General features: G+C 42.0%; 1 protein-coding gene across 4 annotated transcripts in view; it reads left to right on the forward strand.

The window, feature by feature from the left end:
• The window catches only part of LOC128686449 (prostaglandin E2 receptor EP3 subtype), a 233,711-nt gene that overhangs the window by 195,108 nt on the left and 16,021 nt on the right, over positions 1 to 22,582 (forward strand). For all 4 annotated transcript variants that reach the window (XM_053773376.2, XM_053773379.2, XM_053773377.2 and 1 more), the window contains 3 exons: positions 7,715 to 7,938; positions 10,501 to 10,652; positions 13,138 to 13,269. In XM_053773376.2, coding sequence (XP_053629351.1) covers positions 7,715 to 7,938; positions 10,501 to 10,652; positions 13,138 to 13,269 — 508 coding nt within the window. The remainder of the gene's footprint in view (positions 1 to 7,714; positions 7,939 to 10,500; positions 10,653 to 13,137; positions 13,270 to 22,582) is intronic.

A 22,582-nucleotide genomic window follows, 5' to 3' on the forward strand; every position in this document is an offset into this window, starting at 1 on the left:
CCTTCAGGCACATAACTTACCAGCTCGCAACCATATCTGCCTCGGCAAGCAATGGCAGCTTATATTTGCTTCTGAGAAAACACAAATGATGATGGTAGCTCAACAGCGTGTTGTTACTACTGTAACTTGTGTGAGAATGAACGGCGGAGGTTGAGCACTCAGCGATGAAACATCCTGAGGAGGAGGATGAGAGATAAATTTCACTCCGTAATGACTGTGAAGGCAGCCTCTAAATACGTGTAAAGGTGGACCACTTTAGTCTATAAAATATACTTACTGATGAGAATTTTCCCCAGATATTGTATAATTTATTAAACGTTATTTAAACAATCATTAGGTGAGAGCTGTGTGGAATGGAGAAAAATGTGAATATTATCTTATTAACATAAGTGTGAAATAGAGGTTAATGCTCTCACCGTTTTTTATCAACTTGTATAACAATGACGTGATAAAAAAAATAGCCACTAGGATGTAGGAAGTAAGTTAGTAAGTCACATTTATTACAGAACTTTTATTTGCATTTGCTGATGATACACTACTTTTCCTTGATGCGAAGGAACACTTACAATAACTTATTCTTTATGCAGAAAAAAACCTTGTAAAAATTAAATTTGCAGTTCATAGTAAGTCAAGAATGTATGGCATCACATGGACATCCTGAGATAACTACTAATTTGAGGCTAATAATCTCAGCCAGTGGGAAACTGTTTAACAATATATATGTTTTAGTTATTAAATACGTGGAGGTTTGCTGGGTATTATGGACCTGGAAATAAAACTAAACATGTCTTACAGAAGATTTAGTGAAGCGTTTAGACGTGTTGAAGGAATTAATGTTGAAGCATTCTTGTTTTTAAAACTTATTGAATGTCTGATGATGGCTTGTAACTCTGGAGTCTTGATCATGGCTTGTAACTCTGGAGTCTTGATCATGGCTTGTAACTCTGGAGTCTTGATCATGGCTTGTAACTCTGGAGTCTTGATCATGGCTTGTAACTCTGGAGTCTTGATCATGGCTTGTAACTCTGGAGTCTTGATCATGGCTTGTAACTCTGGAGTCTTGATCATGGCTTGTAACTCTGGAGTCTTGATCATGGCTTGTAACTCTGGAGTCTTGATCATGGCTTGTAACTCTGGAGTCTTGATCATGGCTTGTAACTCTGGAGTCTTGATCATGGCTTGTAACTCTGGAGTCTTGATCATGGCTTGTAACTCTGGAGTCTTGATCATGGCTTGTAACTCTGGAGTCTTGATCATGGCTTGTAACTCTGCAGTCTTGATCATGGCTTGTAACTCTGGAGTCTTGATCATGGCTTGTAACTCTGGAGTCTTGATCATGGCTTGTAACTCTGGAGTCTTGATCATGGCTTGTAACTCTGGAGTATTGATCATGGCTTGTAACTCTGGAGTCTTGATCATGGCTTGTAACTCTGGAGTCTTGATCATGGCTTGTAACTCTGGAGTCTTGATCATGGCTTGTAATTCTGGAGTCTTGATCATGGCTTGTAACTCTGGAGTCTTGATCATGGCTTGTAACTCTGGAGTCTTGATCATGGCTTGTAACTCTGGAGTCTTGATCATGGTTTGTAACTCTGGAGTCTTGATCATGGCTTGTAACTCTGGAGTCTTGATCATGGCTTGTAACTCTGGAGTCTTGATCATGGCTTGTAACTCTGGAGTCTTGATCATGGCTTGTAACTCTGGAGTCTTGATCATGGCTTGTAACTCTGGAGTCTTGATCATGGCTTGTAACTCTGGAGTCTTGATCATGGCTTGTAACTCTGGAGTCTTGATGATGGCTTGTAACTCTGGAGTCTTGATCATGGCTTGTAACTCTGGAGTCTTGATCATGGCTTGTAACTCTGGAGTCTTGATCATGGCTTGTAACTCTGGAGTCTTGATCATGGCTTGTAACTCTGGAGTCTTGATCATGGCTTGTAACTCTGGAGTCTTGATCATGGCTTGTAACTCTGGAGTCTTGATCATGGCTTGTAACTCTGGAGTCTTGATCATGGCTTGTAACTCTGGAGTCTTGATCATGGCTTGTAACTCTGGAGTCTTGATCATGGCTTGCAACTCTGGAGTCTTGATCATGGCTTGCAACTCTGGAGTCTTGATCATGGCTTGTAACTCTGGAGTCTTGATCATGGCTTGTAACTCTGGAGTCTTGATCATGGCTTGTAACTCTGGAGTCTTGATCATGGCTTGTAACTCTGGAGTCTTGATCATGGCTTGTAACTCTGGAGTCTTGATCATGGCTTGTAACTCTGGAGTCTTGATCATGGCTTGTAACTCTGGAGTCTTGATCATGGCTTGTAACTCTGGAGTCTTGATCATGGCTTGTAACTCTGGAGTCTTGATCATGGCTTGCAACTCTGAAGTCTTGATCATGGCTTGTAACTCTGGAGTCTTGATCATGGCTTGCAACTCTGAAGTCTTGATCATGGCTTGTAACTCTGGAGTCTTGATCATGGCTTGTAACTCTGGAGTCTTGATCATGGCTTGTAACTCTGGAGTCTTGATCATGGCTTGTAACTCTGGAGTCTTGATCATGGCTTGTAACTCTGGAGTCTTGATCATGGCTTGTAACTCTGGAGTCTTGATCATGGCTTGTAACTCTGGAGTCTTGATCATGGCTTGTAACTCTGGAGTCTTGATCATGGCTTGCAACTCTGAAGTCTTGATCATGGCTTGTAACTCTGGAGTCTTGATCATGGCTTGCAACTCTGGAGTCTTGATCATGGCTTGCAACTCTGAAGTCTTGATCATGGCTTGCAACTCTGAAGTCTTGATCATGGCTTGCAACTCTGGAGTCTTGATCATGGCTTGTTACTGGAGTCTTAATCATGGCTTGCAACTCTGGAGTCTTGATCATGGCTTGCAGCTCGGGAGTCTTGATCATCGCTTGTAACTCTGGAGTCTTGATCATGGCTTGTTACTGGAGTCTTAATCATGGCTTGCAGCTCCGGAGTCTTGATCATGGCTTGCAGCTCGGGAGTCTTGATCATTGCTTGTAACTCTGGAGTCTTGATCATGGCTTGCAACTCTGGAATCTTGATCATGGCTTGCAACTCTGGAATCTTGATCATGGCTTTTAACTCTGGAGTCTTGATCATGGCTTGCAGCTCCGGAGTCTTGATCATTGCTTGTAACTCTTGAGTCTTGATCATGCCTTGTAACTCTGGAATCTTGATCATGACTTGTAACTCTGGAATCTTGATCATGACTTGTAACTCTGGAATCTTGATCATGACTTGCAACTCTTGAGTACTGAAAATCACTTGCAATTTAGTCCTGATATTTTAATATATTTTAATATATTAATGTTGCATATTCATTTTTTTTAATTTTTTGGTTACCTTCACATAATAGCAGCCATGTTGCTGCTGCACACCTGTGCAGTACCATTGTGTATGTATATTAAACTGCTTTACAACAAGCTAAGCATTTTAAATCATTGATGAAAAAGGAATTACACGTTTTAAATCTTTCTCTACGCCTTTCCTAGCTGTTAATTAAGATATATTAGTATAAAAAACGACAATGAGTTTCAGCTAATTAAATCCAGAGTAAGTGGAGTGCAGAGTCATGAGGCTGCGAGAGTGTGTATCTAGTTATCAACAACTAATTTTTTTTCTGTTAGGCTATAGACAACTGCAAGCAAAGAGGAGGGTAAGGATTCGGGAATAATAGAGGTGCGATAAAAGCTGTGGATAGAGGTAAGGAAAGTTAAGCGGCCTGACCACTTTGGGTGGGTTTCCAAGAGAGTGGTTTTTGTCACACAGTGAAGAGTGTTATGAAGAATCGAGAAATGCAGACTGCACTGGAGTTGTGTGTGTGTGTGTGTGTTTGTGTGTGTGTGTGTGTGTATGTGTGTGTGTGTGTGTGTGTGTGTGTGTGTGTGTGTGTGTGTGTGTGTGTGTGTGTGTGTGTGTGTGTGTGTGTGTTTGTGTGCAGTATACACAGATTTTGCAAAAGCTTTTGACAGTTGCGATCATGGTGTAATAGTGCACAAAATGCGTGCTAAAGGGATAACTGGCAAAGTTGGCAGATGGATCTTCAACTAATCAATCGAACACAAAGAGTAATAGTAAAGAGTTAAGTCGGACGGTGCACAGTGAAAAGCTCTGTTCCACAAGGCACAATACTCACCCCCATCCTGTTCCTCATCCTCAAGTCGGATATAGACAGAGATGTAAACCATGGCTCCGTGTCATCCTTTGCAGACGATACTAGAATCTGCATGAGACTGTCATGCATTGAGGACACGGTAAATCTCCAAGCAGATATAAACCAAGTTTTCCAATGGGCAACGGAAAACAATATAATGTTCACGAGGACAAATTTCAACTATACTACGTTATGGAAAATTGGAGGAAATAACAATAGAAAAAGTAGTGTGAAGGATTTGAGTGTTAATGGATGACAACAGTGTCGCTGTGATATCTGCGTGGAAAATGATAGGATGGATGATGAAAACCTTCAAAACAAAGAATGCCATACCAGTGATGATCCTTTTTAAATCACTTGTTCTCTCTAGGCTGCAATACTGCTGTACGCTAACATCTCCGTTCAAGGCAGGTGAAATCGCAGATCTAGAGAATGTACAGAGAGCCTTTGCTGCACATATCTATTCCATCAGACATCTTAATTACTGGGAATGCGTGGAGTCACTTGATCTGTACTCAGTGAAGCGAAGGCGAGAGAGATGCATCATAATCTACACCTGGAAGATCCTAGAGGGACTGGTCCCTAATCTGCACACAGAAATCAGTCCCTACGAAAGTAAAAGACTGAACAGACGATGCAATATACCCCCAGTGAAAAGTAGGGGCCCCATTAGTACACTGAGAGAAAACATAAGTGTCAGGAGCCCAAGACTGTTCAACAGCCTCCCGCCAGGCATAAGTAGACACCCTGGCTGCCTTCAAGAGGGACCTGGAGAGATACCTAATGATCAGCCAGGTTTTATTATTACATTAGACTACGTGCGGCCAGCAGTAACAGCTTGGTTGGTCAGACCCTGACCCACCGAGATGCCTGGTTAAGGTCTGGGCCACGGGGGCGTTGACCCCCCTTACACCCTCTAGGTAGACTGTACTGCATGTTATTAAATAAAGTTTATTGACTGATTAACCTAGTAATATTCTTTTATATTTAACTCACAATGTAATTAGAATTTTACTACTATATTAACTCAGCTCGAAATTCTGGGAATAATGCTAAGATGTCCAGAAACTTTAAAAGACAGTTTAATACAATCTTGTAGTACTTTTTGCCGCTTAATAAAACTTATTTTTAATATTATTATTATTATTATTATTATTATTATTATTATTATTATTATTATTATCATCATGGAAGGGTGCATCTATAACTTGCTTGACATGCAATAAACTTGCTTACCTGTACACACACACACACACACACACACACACACACACACACACACACACACACACACACACACACACACACACACACACACACACACACACACACACACACACACACACACACACACACACACACACACACACACACACACGCACACACACACACAGGATGTTCCAGAGATTGGACACAGCAACAAGGGGACACAGTTGGAAATTGAAGACACAGATGAATCACAGGGATGTTAGGAAGTATTTCTTCAGTCACAGAGTAGTCAGGGAGTGGAATAGTTTGGGAAGCGATGTAGTGGAGGCAGGATCCATTCATAGCTTTAAGCAGAGGTATGATAAAGCTCATGGTGCGGGGAGAGTGACCCAGTAGCGACCAGTGAAGAGGCAGGGCCAGGAGCTATGACTCGACCCCTGCAACCACAACTAGGTGAGTACACACACTGGTCAAACTTGTCAGTTCCACAGAAAGTTTTGTACCCGGCAGCTGTCAGTGGCCGCACTGTCATGTATGAAGTCAGTGTGTCCAGGAAGTCACTTATTATACTATCCCTCCACAAGGCAGAAACAGATCACTAAATTTACTCTTCTCAAATTTACTCTTCTCAAGTGCGCTATTCAATTAAAGATCAACCATACCTTGGCCAGCTAATAATAACAACAACGGTTGTGATATTATTGATGATTAATAATAATAATAATAATACGTCACAGTCCTTAATTTAGATTAAAGTATATAGTTTTTCTCAGCTGACAGCCATGTTGCGGACTTCCAAGTTCTCTGCCATCTGTTTTCCCCAAGTATTCTCTCTCTCTCTCTCTCTCTCTCTCTCTCTCTCTCTCTCTCTCTCTCTCTCTCTCTCTCTCTCTCTCTCTCTCTCTCTCTCTCTCTCTCTCTCTCTCTCTCTCTCTCTCTCTCTCTCTCTCTCTCTCTCTCTCTCTCTCTCTCTCTCTCTCTCTCTCTCTCTCTCTTTCTCTCTCTCATTGTCTTAGGTAGAAGGTATAAACATTTTCGGGCACATTTCTCAAATTTCTCCCACTGAACCTCCTCCATTCTGAGTAAACATTAAATATTTTTACTGCCGCCTCTACTGCTATAATAAATATCGTCACTTGATGTTAACGACGAAACATTCAGCGAAATAAAACATCACCATGTGATGTTGAAGACACAACCTGATTATCAAATGGTATACAATACCGACAAGTTGATAGATAAGACACATAGGCAACATTTAGGCAACTTTATTCCGAAACGTTTCGCCTACACAGCAGGCTTCTTCAGTCGAGTACAGAAAGTAGGCGGGAGCAGTAGAGATGTGAAGACGATGTAATCAGTCCATCACCCTTGAAGTCGTAGATTTGAGGTTGTCAGTCCCTCAGCCTGGAGAAGTTCTGTTCCAAAGTCTTGTAGAGACTTGTAGAGACAGAGGCCAGTATGCTAGGAGAGTAACGGTCGTAGTACCTCCACAACAAATTGTCTCCAAGGCCAACGTGTGTGGCAAAATAGGCATGTGAGTTGGTCGATGTTACTGTAAGAGGCCAGAGATCTCTAACCCACATGAGTGTGTATAGCCAACTTGGTGTTGTAATAGCGGACCTTAGACCTCTATATTAGTAAACTAAATTGAATTATCATTCAGTTCAGTAATATATACAAATGTACCCGCATGTATTAAAATATTTCTGGCACTAATTCAGTGCTGTACAAGCCTGCTAAAATTATGTACATCATATTAGGTGCTGATGAACGCAAAAATCTCAAACTGTCCATGGACCTACATCTATCACCCTAAACCTCTCTACCAGGTCTGACCTCTGCAGAGATTAAGTTTAACTTTGGCTTATGGACGCAGGCAAAAACGACACTAAAACTGTTAGCAAGGTTGCCCATCACTAACATACTTATTGTTGAGTCTTTCCTGTGCATCTCTGCTGGGGCTTGTGTGTTCTGTGTCTTGAACAGTATGGTCTCTATCTCTCTTCGTCTCGTTAATTGAGTAATCTCTCTCTCTTCTTCTCAACTGAGCGATCTCTCTATCTTATGAATTGAGATCTCTTCATCTCATTAACAGAATGGTCTCTTTCTTTCTTGCAGGATTCTGATGGTCAGAATTAAGGTGTTTCATTCTTCTGTTTTACTAAGTGATCTCTTTCTGTTTTTTTTTTCAGGAACTTAATGGCAGAATCCAGTCTCTCCATCCATCTTCTTAACAGCCTGATTTTTCACTCTCTTAGAGGTTTCTGACGGTGAACATTTAGGTATTCCATCCATTTCATTAACTGAGTCTTCCTTCCACCTTCTGCTGCAGGTTCCTGATAGTATGCATCTGGGTGTTCTGCACGGTGTTCAGCTTGCTGCCGCTCTTCAACATCGGGGAGTTGTTCTTGCAGTACCCTGGCACCTGGTGCTTTGCTAACATCCATTTGTGTTCTGCCACCGCCCCCCTCCGTCACCGCCTCTACACCACCCTCCTCGGTGTCATCACAATCACTAACCTCCTCCTCATCGTCGCCTGCAACGTTATCGTCGTCGGTGAGATGAGACGCTTGCAGGGAGCTGTATCTATATACCTGAGTAGTTGGGACATTGTGATGGGATGTGTATATATATACCCAGGGAGATAAACCCCTCGTGGAAGTGGTTTATACACTGTGGGAGATATGACACTTTGCTAGGAAGTTACTCTGCCATGACAGAAGTCGTTGTAATAAGAGATATGTTTAAACCAATGATTGATCCATGTGCTGGCAGGGTTAAACACAATGATATATACCCAGATAATATATAAATATATATATATATATAGTATATATATATATATATATATATATATATATATATATATATATATATATATAAATATATATATAATATATATATATATATATATATATATATATATTATATATATATAATGTATATATATATATATATGTATTATATATATATATATATATATATATATATGCAAAACAACCACTCTGAAAGAATAGAGAAATTCCAAGCGCTTTCGTGACTACTCACATTATCAAGGAACTATGAAAGTAAAGCATCCAAGGAAGCTATATAAGGGGTCTGGCCAGCACCTCACTATCAGATCCCACAACGGTTAAACACCTGACGCGCGCCGACCCAACTTGGATAGGTCCTTTGCACAACTCACCCACAAACTATTCTACCCAAGAAAATTGAAAAATTATTATTTGTCCAGTGTATTATTAAATTCTTCCCAAATTCTATTAATTATAAATGGATCTAATTTATATAAACCAAAGGAAATATTCATATTATTGTCAAAACTGCTTTTTATGAAACAAGATTCAATTATATTCCTGTCGACCATGGACTTGCTTGATACTACTTTCTCAACTTTTTGAAAATCAATTGGATGGTTAAAATCTCTTACATGAATAAATAGAGCATTGGAATCTTGTCCAGTTCTAATGCTATATTTATGTTGTTTTAATCTTAGTTCGAGATTTTTACCAGTTTGACCGTAATAAACTTTATCGCAAATTTTACAAGGAATCTTATAGACACATCCATCAGCATTTTGGGGGGAATTCTTTATCACAAGTTTTTTTTACTGTATCAAGATTTTTGAATACAACTTTAATATTAAAAGTCTTAAGAAGAGAAGGCATATCAACCAAGTTTTCATGGTAAGGGAGAACCAACATATTTTTAGTCGTGATGAATGGTTTGAAAAACCGACAAGTGTCTCAATATTTTTAGTTCAATAAGGGCAGGTTGTCCCTTATATATATATATATATATATATATATATATATATATATATATATATATATATATATATATATATATATATATATATATATATATATATATATATATAATATATATATATATATATATATATATATATATATATATATATATATATATATATATGTAATATATATATATATATATGTAATATATATATATATATATATATATATATATATATATATATATATAATATATATATATATATAATATATATATATATATATATATATATATATATATATATATATATATATATATATATATATATGTCGTGCCGAATATGTAAAACTGGTCAATTAGCAAGAACTCATTTAAAATTAAGTCCTTTCTAAAATATTCTCTTACACGTTTAAAGATATATTTTTTTCATTAATGTTAATGTAAAAAATTTTAATTTTGCACCAGAAGAATCTTAGAAAACTTACCTAACCTTATTATAACAAGAACAATTTATTTTAGCCTTATCCTACTAAATATATTTTAAATACGTTTACAATAATTTAATACTAATCAAACACAATTAAATATATTTTTTTCGTTAGGTTCAGAATGATTTTTGCGAAATTATTGCATACACAAATTTTCACTTGTCCTATATGGCAAGATGAGCGTTGCTATTTAAGCCAAGATCGCAAGTTCTGCCTATTCGGCACGACATATATATATATATATATATATATATATATATATATATGTCGTGCCGAATAGGCAGAACTTGCGATCTTGGCTTAAATAGCAACGCTCATCTTGCCATATAGGACAAGCGAAAATTTGTGTATGCAGTAATTTCGCCAAAATCATTCTGAACCTAACGAAAAACAATTTATTTCACTGTGTTTGTTTAGTATTAAATTACTGTAAACAAATCTAAAATATATTTAGTTGGGTTAGGCTAAAATAAATTGTTCTTGTTATAATAAGGTTAGGTAAGTTTTCTAAGTTCCTTTTGGTGCAAAATTATAAATTTTTACATCAACATTAATGAAAAAAATATATCTTTAAACGTATAAGAGAAAATTTTAGAAAGGACTTAATTTTAAATGAGTTCTTGCTAACTGACCAGTTTTACAAATTCGGCACGACACACACACACACACACACACACATATATACATATATATATATATATATATATATATATACATGTATATATATATATATATATATATATATATATATATATATATATATATATATATATATATATATATATATATAGCCTTGTACTCCCAAAAATCTATTCTATACAAAAATCTGAAGGTAGCGGCACAAGAGACTTAGCGAGATGTTTGATTGTGGCAGGGTCGCTGCTGAGGATGCGAGTGTCACGGAAGCTGCCCTCGGGGCTCTCTCAGCCCCACCACACGAGGAATCAGAGTGATCACGAGCTGCAGATGGTTGTGGTGCTGGTGGTGATCACCTGTGTCTTCGTCGTCTCCTGGGCGCCCCTCGATGTGAGTCCTCTACCTCATTAGGCGTATTAATTAGGTGTAACCTCCTTCACCTTATGATTAGTCACATTGACCAAGTGCTAGCGTTCATTATTATTATTATATTATTATTATTATTATTATTATTATTATTATTATTATTATTATTATTATTATTATTTATTTCAACAAACCAGCCGTATCCCACCGAGGCAGGGTGGCCTAAAAAGAAAACAAAAGTTTCTCTTTTTAACTTTAGTAATATATACAGGAGAAGGGGTTACTAGCCCCTTGCTCCCGGCATTTTAGTCGCCTCTTACGACACGCATGGCTTACGGAGGAAGTATTTTGTTCCACTTCCCCGCGGAGATAGGAGGAAATAAACAAGAACAAGAACTAGTAAGAAAATAGAAGAAAACCCAGAAGGGTATGTATATATATGCTTGTACATGCATGTGTAGTGTGACCTAAGTTTAAGTAGAAGTAGCAAGACGTACTTGAAATCTTGCATGTTTATGAGACAGGAAAACACCAGCAATCCTGCCATCATGTAAAAACAATTACAGGCTTCCATTTTACACTCACTTGGCAGGACGGTAGTACCTCCCTGGGCGGTTGCTGTCTACCAACCTACTACCTATTATTATTATTAATAATTATTATTATTTTACTATTAAAACTATCATTATTATTATTATTAATTGTTATTATTTTACAAATAAAACTATTTATTATTTATCAGTATTGTTATTAATTATTATTATAAGTATAAACCCCTCACCAAATTCATTAGCATCTTGCATTGAACATCCTCCTCCCTTTTTTATCATGTCTTGTGTGTCATCACATCTTCTCTTCCCCTCCTTATCTGTCTAATTCTAAGACTTGCTTGTCTCTGTTTTTATCTGTTGTTCTCCTTCATCCACAGTTTACACGTAAACTCCCCGAGCTTCTAAATATCACTCCTCAGCTTTATCAAGCTTAAGTAGCTGTGAAGTGATCAACTTTTATTCTCAACTGTTCTTTCTCTCTCTCTGCTGCCAATCTTACTTCAAGACACGGTGATAATGCGCGACTGTATTATCTATCGGGAAATAATGGGAAAATGCTGTTCTAACGAGTATCTTAGTTATATGATAACTCAGCTCAGTGGAACCTCTGAATGTCAATAACATACTTGGTATTCCAAGTGTATTTTGACCAAAACAAAGTCACCATAAATTCGGCTAAATGAATAATTTAAAGACACCAAGAGCATTTTATCTCTCCAAGGAAGATATACTCCATTAATATCTCGTTCCTCAGAGAGCTTCCCATAAAGTTTATCAGCCAGTAATTCTTTGTTACAGTAAATTACAAAGACAAGATAAAGAAACATATCTCTTATCTGTTACTAAGTAAATATTACAAATTATGTACATTCATAGGTCTGATGACTAAGATACATGTGCAGTGGTTTGGTATTTTTATTGGTCAAAAGTTTCACCTACACAGTAGGCTTCTTCAGTCAGATACAGATGTAGCAGGTGTAGTAGTGAAGTAAAAATGATGTAATCAGTCTATCAACCTTGGAGAAACAGTACTGGAGGTGGTCAGTCCCTCAATCTTGCTTATCAGTTTGTCGATATTTTATACCATTTCCATCATACTCATGGATCTAAATATGAGTCAACAGGTAGGCTGCCAATTTTCGCCTCCTGGCACATCTTTAGATAAAAATCCCATGACCGGTGTTGAGTTGGTCGCAACAACAAACTCTTGAGCTTCTTTCTTACCAAGAATCGATTTGAATGTTTTTCCTTTTTATTCTCTTGCAGTTTCTTACCAGACGCATCGCAGATTTTTTTCTTATTTGCTTATTTCTAGTTATATAAGTTATTATAAGTTTATGTAACCTAACTTACCGTAATCTAACCTAAATTAAGTTCACCCAATTTAAAATAAAGCAACTTGTACATAATTTGCAAACGTTAAAAAAAAGTAAAAAAAAAAAATGACTTAAAATAAGATCGTAATATACGCAATGATTGAGACAAGAAGCTGACGGAAAAGCCTAGTACGAATATTAATATATTAATAAGGGATTAATGTACAGCTCTTCAGAATTCAATTACACAACGAATAATTCCTCGTCAGTGAAAGGTATAAATTAGTCGATGATATATTTTGAAAGAAGTCGGATATAATTTTGTTCTGTCAAGTATTAGAGATAACATCAGAAGGGAGAGAGAGAGTGAAAGAATATGTGAGAATATAACAGGAGCACAGAAGCCTTAGTAGATTTATGACTCAGTATTACACAAGCGATCTTAATGCAAAACAAGTCACAAGGGGATGTAAATTTTTTTTCTCCTATTATCTGTTGCTAGCCTTGTAACATTGCATTGCTCCTGATGATGCACGGAGATTGCGAAAGATCTTGAGCTGAAGATTTTCATCCGCATGAGGCTTGCTCTGCATATATATAGAAGTATATATCAATGATCAAATATTTCTGTCTCCACGGTAGATTGTCATCGTGTCGAACCAGCTGTGGCAGCATCATCAAGAAGCCAAAGATCACATGTACGAACTCGTCGCTGTTCGCTTGGCATCTATCAACCAGATCGTCGATCCCTGGGTGTATATCATCTGTAGAGTGGTGAGTGTGTGTGTGTGTGTGTGTGTGTGTGTGTGTGTGTGTGTGTGTGTGTGTGTGTGTGTGTGTGTGTGTGTGTGTGTGTGTGTGTGCGTGCGTGTGTGTGTTGATGGGTGTTCTTTAGTAGTGGTAATATTAATGACCCTTATACAGTGGACAAGGAAACAAACATACCTATAGACTACTGAGTCCAGGATGGGTAAGCCAGCTATCGTTGCTGCCATGGTCCACCATAGTGACACTCAGACCACTGAGTCCAGCAAGGTGATACATCACTGAGTCCAGCACTGGTGAGACAGTGGTTGATGTCGTGGGCCCTCAGCAGTGATGAGGAGAAATCCGTTACTAAGGGAGGAATAGGGAGAAAAATCTATTATTCTTTTGGCAAGAGAAGGAAAAGGGAATAGTAAGTTTTTTTTTTTTCTAAATTCACTTGTTGACATTAAATAAACATTTACCGCTTATAAATATCAAAGACCTAGCCAGTATTAGTGAGGGTTAGGCCATTTAATAATAATGAACGTTATAAATCACACAAACACACACACATTACGAGGACTTAAAGTACTTATCTACTGTTACCGGAGGTAGTTGGCACTAATGCCAGGGAATGAACCTCTTAACCAGCATGTTGAGAAATTTGAATCTTGTGCCTTGGGCACCAGTTCACTTCAAGAGACGGTATAGTGAAGACTTACGTTTCTTTCGTGATTATTTCGCATGGAAACCACACTAAATACACCCGCCATTGTGCACAACTAGGAGAGATGGTGTCTCTAATAGGTCACCGTTTGAACAAAATTATCTCCCAACATCGAAGACCTGTGGATAAACCTCCCGCAGGTACGCTCCATCATGAAGAGCAACGCATACAGGAGCCGGGAGCGAGTATGCTGCTCTCCCAACTCCACCAGTGTACAACCCTCAACATTTAATATTGTAATAACTGGAACAAACTGAGGACACCACGTCACTGAGAAATTATTCTTATTCATCACCAGGTCGACAAGATATAAAGAGGGTTAAGTGTTAAGTTGCAATTAGTCCTAGCATATGCTGCAACAAAGTAATTAGGGTGAATAAGATTACTAGGGCGAATAAGAGTACTAGGGAGAATAAGAGTACTAGGGCGAATAAGTGTACTTTATATTCATTACAGCGGTCAACAAGGAAGTGTATTTCATAATCAATTCTTAATTACACATAATGAAACTTGACATAAACAACATTAATCATCAAGGGTCGGGTTCCATGGTGACACACTGATCAAGGGTCGGGGTTCCATGGTGACACACTGATCAAGGGTCGGGGTTCCATGGTGACACTGATCAAGGGTCGGGTTCCATGGTGACACACTGATCAAGGGTCGGGGTTCCATGGTGACACTGATCAAGGGTCGGGTTCCATGGTGACACACTGATCAAGGGTCGGGGTTCCATGGTGACACTGATCAAGGGTCGGGGTTCCATGGTGACACACTGATCAAGGGTCGGGGTTCCATGGTGACACACTGATCAAGGGTCGGGTTCCATGGTGACACACTGATCAAGGGTCGGGGTTCCATGGTGACACTGATCAAGGGTCGGGTTCCATGGTGACACACTGATCAAGGGTCGGGTTCCATGGTGACACACTGATCAAGGGTCGGGGTTCCATGGTGACACTGATCAAGGGTCGGGGTTCCATGGTGACACACTGATCAAGGGTCGGGGTTCCATGGTGACACACTGATCAAGGGTCGGGGTTCCATGGTGACACTGATCAAGGGTCGGGTTCCATGGTGACACACTGATCAAGGGTCGGGGTTCCATGGTGACACTGATCAAGGGTCGGGGTTCCATGGTGACACACTGATCAAGGGTCGGGGTTCCATGGTGACACACTGCTCAAGGGTCGGGGTTCCATGGCGACACTGATCAAGGGTCGGGGTTCCATGGTGACACTGATCAAGGATCGGGGTTCCATGGTGACACACTGATCAAGGGTCGGGGTTCCATGGTGACACACTGATCAAGGGTCGGGTTCCATGGTGACACTGATCAAGGGTCGGGGTTCCATGGTGACACACTGATCAAGGGTCGGGTTCCATGGTGACACACTGATCAAGGGTCGGGTTCCATGGTGACACACTGATCAAGGGTCGGGGTTCCATGGTGACACTGATCAAGGGTCGGGCTCCATGGTGACACACTGATCAAGGGTCGGGTTCCATGGTGACACACTGATCAAGGGTCGGGTTCCATGGTGACACACTGATCAAGGGTCGGGGTTCCATGGTGACACACAGATCAAGGGTCGGGGTTCCATGGTGACACACTGATCAAGAGTCGGCTTCCATGGTGACACACTGATCAAGGGCCGGGTTCCATGGTGACACACTGATCAAGGGTCGGGTTTCATGGTGACACTGATCAAGGGTCGGGGTTCCATGGTGACACACTGATCAAGGGTCGGGGTTCCATGGTGACACACTGATCAAGGGTCGGGGTTCCATTGTGACACACTGATCAAGGGTCGGGGTTCCATGGTGACACACTGATCAAGGGTCGGGTTCCATGGTGACACACTGATCAAGGGTCGGGTTTCATGGTGACACTGATCAAGGGTCGGGGTTCCATGGTGACACACTGATCAAGGGTCGGGGTTCCATGGTGACACACTGATCAAGGGTCGGGGTTCCATGGTGACACACTGATCAAGGGTCGGGTTTCATGGTGACTGATCAAGGGTCGGGTTCCATGGTGACACTGATCAAGGGTCGGGTTTCATGGTGACACACTGATCAAGGGTCGGGGTTCCATGGTGACACACTGATCAAGGGTCGGGTTCCATGGTCACACACTGATCAAGGGTCGGGTTCCATGGTGACACACTGATCAAGGGTCGGGTTCCATGGTGACACACTGATCAAGGGTCGGGGTTCCATGGTGACACTGATCAGGGGTCGTGGTTCCATGGTGACACACTGATCAAGGGTCGGGGTTCCATGGTGACACTGATCAAGGGTCGGGGTTCCATGGTGACACACTGATCAAGGGTCGGGGTTCCATGGTGACACTGATCAAGGGTCGGGGTTCCATGGTGACACACTGATCAAGGGTCGGGGTTCCATGGTGACACACTGATCAAGGGTCGGGGTTCCATGGTGACACACTGATCAAGGGTCGGGGTTCCATGGTGACACACTGATCAAGGGTCGGGGTTCCATGGTGACACACTGATCAAGGGTCGGGGTTCCATGGTGACACACTGATCAAGGGTCGGGGTTCCATGGTGACACACTGATCAAGGGTCGGGTTCCATGGTGACACACTGATCAAGGGTCGGGGTTCCATGGTGACACACTGATCAAGGGTCGGGTTTCATGGTGACACACTGATCAAGGGTCGGGGTTCCATGGTGACACACTGATCAAGGGTCTGGTTCCATGGTGACACACTGATCAAGGGTCGGGTTCCATGGTGACACACTGATCAAGGGTCGGGTTCCATGGTGACACACTGATCAAGGGTCGGGGTTCCATGGTGACACTGATCAAGGGTCGGGGTTCCATGGTGACACACTGATCAAGAGTCGGGTTTCATGGTGACACACTGATCAAGGGTCGGGGTTCCATGGTGACACACTGATCAAGGGTCGGGGTTCCATGGTGACACACTGATCAAGAGTCGGGTTCCATGGTGACACACTGATCAAGGGTCGAGGTTCCATGGTGACACACTGATCAAGGGTCGGGTTCCATGGTGACACACTGATCAAGGGTCGGGTTCCATGGTGACACTGATCAAGGGTCGGGTTCCATGGTGACACTGATCAAGGGTCGGGTTCCATGGTGACACACTGATCAAGGGTCGGGTTCCATGGTGACACACTGATCAAGGGTCGGGGTTCCATGGTGACACACTGATCAAGGGTCGGGTTCCATGGTGACACTGATCAAGGGTCGGGTTCCATGGTGACACTGATCAAGGGTCGGGTTCCATGGTGACACTGATCAAGGGTCGGGTTCCATGGTGACATATAATTAGATTTTATTATGCTGCACTTTTATTTAGTGTATTACTTTTAATTAAAGTAAAAACAATGTCCACTGTAGTGACAATCAAACTACTGGGTAAATCACTGGTAAGCCAGTGGTCACTGTAGCTGTGGTCCACTGTAGTGACAAACTACTGGGTAAATCACTGGTAAGCCAGTGGTCACTGTAGCTGTGGTCCACTGTAGTAACAATCAAACTACTGGGTAAATCACTGGTAAGCCAGTGGTCACTGTAGCTGTGGTCCACTGTAGTGACAAACTACTGGGTAAATCACTGGTAAGCAAGTGGTCACTGCAGCTGTGGTCCACTGTAGTGACAATCAAACTACTGGGTAAATCAATGGTAAGCCAGTGGTCACTGTAGCTGTGGTCCACTGTAGTGACAATCAAACTACTGGGTAAATCACTGTTAAGCCAGTGGTCACTGTAGCTGTGGTCCACTGTAGTGACAATCAAACTACTGGGTAAATCACTGTTAAGCCAGTGGTCACTATAGCTGTGGTCCACTGTAGTGACAATCAAACTACTGGGTAAATCACTGTTAAGCCAGTGGTCACTGTAGCTGTGGTCCACTGTAGTGACAATCAAACTACTGGGTAAATCACTGTTAAGCCAGTGGTCACTATAGCTGTGGTCCACTGTAGTGACAATCAAACTACTGGGTAAATCACTGTTAAGCCAGTGGTCACTGTAGCTGTGGTCTACTGTTGTGACAATCAAACTACTGGGTAAATCACTGTTAAGCCAGTGGTCACTGTAGCTGTGGTCCACTGTAGTGACAATCAAACTACTGGGTAAATCACTGTTAAGCCAGTGGTCACTATAGCTGTGGTCCACTGTAGTGACAATCAAACTACTGGGTAAATCACTGGTAAGCCAGTGGTCACTGTAGCTGTGGTCCACTGTAGTGACATTCAAACTACTGGGTAAATCACTGGTAAGCCAGTGGTCACTGTAGCTGTGGTCCACTGTAGTGACAATCAAACTACTGGGTAAATCACTGTTAAGCCAGTGGTCACTGTAGCTGTGGTCCACTGTAGTGACAATCAAACTACTGGGTAAATCACTGTTAAGCCAGTGGTCACTATAGGTGTGGTCCACTGTAGTGACAATCAAACTACTGGGTAAATCACTGTTAAGCCAGTGGTCACTATAGCTGTGGTCCACTGTAGTGACAATCAAACTACTGGGTAAATCACTGGTAAGCCAGTGGTCACTGTAGCTGTGGTCCACTGTTGTGACAATCAAACTACTGGGTAAATCACTGGTAAGCCAGTGGTCACTGTAGCTGTGGTCCACTGTAGTGACAATCAAACTACTGGGTAAATCACTGGTAAGCCAGTGGTCACTGTAGCTGTGGTCCACTGTAGTGACAATCAAACTACTGGGTAAATCACTGGTAAGCCAGTGGTCACTGTAGCTGTGGTCCACTGTTGTGACAATCAAACTACTGGGTAAATCACTGGTAAGCCAGTGGTCACTGTAGCTGTGGTCCACTGTAGTGACAATCAAACTACTGGGTAAATCACTGGTAAGCCAGTGGTCACTGTAGCTGTGGTCCACTGTAGTGACAATCAAACTACTGGGTAAATCACTGGTAAGCCAGTGGTCACTGTAGCTGTGGTCCACTGTAGTGACAATCAAACTACTGGGTAAATCACTGGTAAGCCAGTGGTCACTGTAGCTGTGGTCCACTGTAGTGACAATCAAACTACTGGGTAAATCACCGGTAAGCCAGTGGTCACTGTAGCTGTGGTCCACTGTAGTGACAATCAAACTAATGGGTAAATCACCGGTAAGCCAGTGGTCACTGTAGCTGTGGTCCACTGTAGTGACAATCAAACTACTGGGTAAATCACTGGTAAGCCAGTGGTCACTGTAGCTGTGGTCCACTGTAGTGACAATCAAACTACTGGGTAAATCACTGGTAAGCCAGTGGTCACTGTAGCTGTGGTCCACTGTAGTGACAAACTACTGGGTAAATCACTGTAAGCCAGTGGTCACTGTAGCTGTGGTCCACTGTAGTGACAATCAAACTACTGGGTAAATCACTGGTAAGCCAGTGGTCACTGTAGCTGTGGTCCACTGTAGTGACAATCAAACTACTGGGTAAATCACTGTTAAGCCAGTGGTCACTGTAGCTGTGGTCCACTGTTGTGACAATCAAACTACTGGGTAAATCACTGTTAAGCCAGTGGTCACTATAGCTGTGGTCCACTGTAGTGACAATCAAACTACTGGGTAAATCACTGTTAAGCCAGTGGTCACTGTAGCTGTGGTCCACTGTTGTGTCAATCAAACTACTGGGTAAATCACTGGTAAGCCAGTGGTCACTGTAGCTGTGGTCCACTGTAGTGACAATGAAACTACTGGGTAAATCACTGGTAAGCCAGTGGTCACTGTAGCTGTGGTCCACTGTAGTGACAATCAAACTACTGGGTAAATCACTGGTAAGCCAGTGGTCACTGTAGCTGTGGTCCACTGTAGTGACAATCAAACTACTGGGTAAATCACTGGTAAGCCAGTGGTCACTGTAGCTGTGGTCCACTGTAGTGACAATCAAACTTCTGGGTAAATCACCGGTAAGCCAGTGGTCACTGTAGCTGTGGTCCACTGTAGTGACAAACTACTGGGTAAATCACTGTAAGCCAGTGGTCACTGTAGCTGTGGTCCACTGTAGTGATAATCAAACTACTGGGTAAATCACTGGTAAGCCAGTGGTCACTGTAGCTGTGGTCCACTGTAGTGACAATAAAACTACTAAGTAAATCACTGGTAAGCCAGTGGTCACTGTAGCTGTGGTCCACTCTAGTGACAATCAAACTACTGGGTAAATCACTGGTAAACCAGTGGTCACTGTAGCTGTGGTCCACTGTAGTGACAATCAAACTACTGGGTAAATCACTGGTAAGCCAGTGGTCACTGTAGCTGTGGTCCACTGTAGTGACAATCAAACTAATAGGTAAATCACTGGTAAGCCAGTGGTCACTGTAGTTGTGGTCCACTGTAATGTTAATCAAACTACTGGGTAAATCAATGGTAAGCCAGTGGTCACTGTAGCTGTGGTCCACTGTAGTGACAATCAAACTACTGGGTAAATCACTGGTAAGCCAGTGGTCACTGTAGCTGTGGTCCACTGTAGTGACAATCAAACTACTGGGTAAATCACTGGTAAGCCAGTGGTCACTGTAGCTGTGGTCCACTGTAGTGACAATCAAACTACTGGGTAAATCACTGGTAAGCCAGTGATCACTGTAGCTGTTGTCCACTGTTGTGACAATCAAACTACTGGGTAAATCACAGGTAAGCCAGTGGTCACTGTAGCTGTGGTCCACTGTAGTGACAATCAAACTACTGGGTAAATCACTGTTAAGCCAGTGGTCACTGTAGCTGTGGTCCACTGTAGCTGTGGTCCACTGTAGTGACAATCAAACTACTGGGTAAATCACTGGTAAGCCAGTGGTCGCTGTAGCTGTGGTCCACTGTAGTGACAATCAAACTACTGGGTAAATCACTGGTAAGCCAGTGGTCACTGTAGCTGTGGTCCACTGTAGTGACAATCAAACTAATGGGTAAATCACTGGTAAGCCAGTGGTCACTGTAGTTGTGGTCCACTGTAATTTTAATCAAACTACTGGGTAAATCAATGGTAAGCCAGTGGTCACTGTAGCTGTGGTCCACTGTAGTGACAATCAAACTACTGGGTAAATCACTGGTAAGCCAGTGGTCACTGTAGCTGTGGTCCACTGTAGTGACAATCAAACTACTGGGTAAATCACTGGTAAGCCAGTGGTCACTGTAGCTGTGGTCCACTGTAGTGACAATCAAACTACTGGGTAAATCACTGGTAAGCCAGTGATCACTGTAGCTATTGTCCACTGTTGTGACAATCAAACTACTGGGTAAATCACAGGTAAGCCAGTGGTCACTGTAGCTGTGGTCCACTGTAGTGACAATCAAACTACTGGGTAAATCACTGGTAAGCCAGTGGTCACTGTAGCTGTGGTCCACTGTAGCTGTGGTCCACTGTAGTGACAATCAAACTACTGGGTAAATCACTGGTAAGCCAGTGGTCGCTGTAGCTGTGGTCCACTGTAGTGACAATCAAGCTACTGGGTAAATCACTGGTAAGCCAGTGGTCACTGTAGCTGTGGTCCACTGTAGTGACAATCAAACTACTGGGTAAATCACTGGTAAGCCAGTGGTCACTATAGCTGTGGTCCACTCTAGTGACAATCAAACTACTGGGTAAATCACTGTTAAGCCAGTGGTCACTGTAGCTGTGGTCCACTGTTGTGACAATCAAACTACTGGGTAAATCACTGGTAAGCCAGTGGTCACTGTAGCTGTGGTCCACTGTAGTGACAATCAAACTACTGGGTAAATCACTGTTAAGCCAGTGGTCACTGTAGCTGTGGTCCACTGTAGTGACAATCAAACTACTGGGTAAATCACTGGTAAGCCAGTGGTCACTGTAGCTGTGGTCCACTGTAGTGACAATCAAACTACCGGGTCCAGCACTGGTAAGCCAGTGGTCACTGTAGCTGTGGTCCCCTGTAGTGACAATCAAACTACTGGGTCCGTCGCTGGTAAGCCAGTGGTCACTGTAGCTGTGGTCCACTATAGTAACAATCAGACCACTTGGTCCATCACTGGAGTGGTCACTGTTGCTGTGGTCCATCACTGGAGTGGTCGCTGTTGCTGTGGTCCATCACTGGAGTGGTCACTGTTGCTGTGGTCCATCACTAGAGTGGTTACTGTTGCTGTGGTCCATCACTGGAGTGGTCACTGTTGCTGTGGTCCATCACTGGAGTGGTCACTGTTGCTGTGATCCATCACTGGAGTGGTCACTGTTGCTGTGGTCCATCACTGGAGTGGTCACTGTTGCTGTGGTCCATCACTGGAGTGGTCACTGTTGCTGTGGTCCATCACTGGAGTGGTCACTGTTGCTGTGGTCCATCACTGGAGTGGTCGCTGTTGCTGTGGTCCATCACTGGAGTGGTCACTGTTGCTGTGGTCCATCACGAGTGGTCACTGTTGCTGTGGTCCATCACTGGAGTGGTCACTGTTGCTGTGGTCCATCACTGGAGTGGTCACTGTTGCTGTGGTCCATCACTGGAGTGGTCACTGTTGCTGTGGTTCATCACTGGAGTGGTCACTGTTGCTGTGATCCATCACTGGAGTGGTCTGTAAAGTAAAAGGACACAAGTGCAACTAATGTGACATTTATTGTGGCAACGTTTCGCTCTCCAGGAGCTTTATCAAGCCATTACAAACA

Source organism: Cherax quadricarinatus, chromosome 17 (genome assembly GCF_038502225.1).
Source record: "Cherax quadricarinatus isolate ZL_2023a chromosome 17, ASM3850222v1, whole genome shotgun sequence".
Classification (NCBI taxonomy): Eukaryota; Metazoa; Arthropoda; class Malacostraca; order Decapoda; family Parastacidae; genus Cherax; species Cherax quadricarinatus.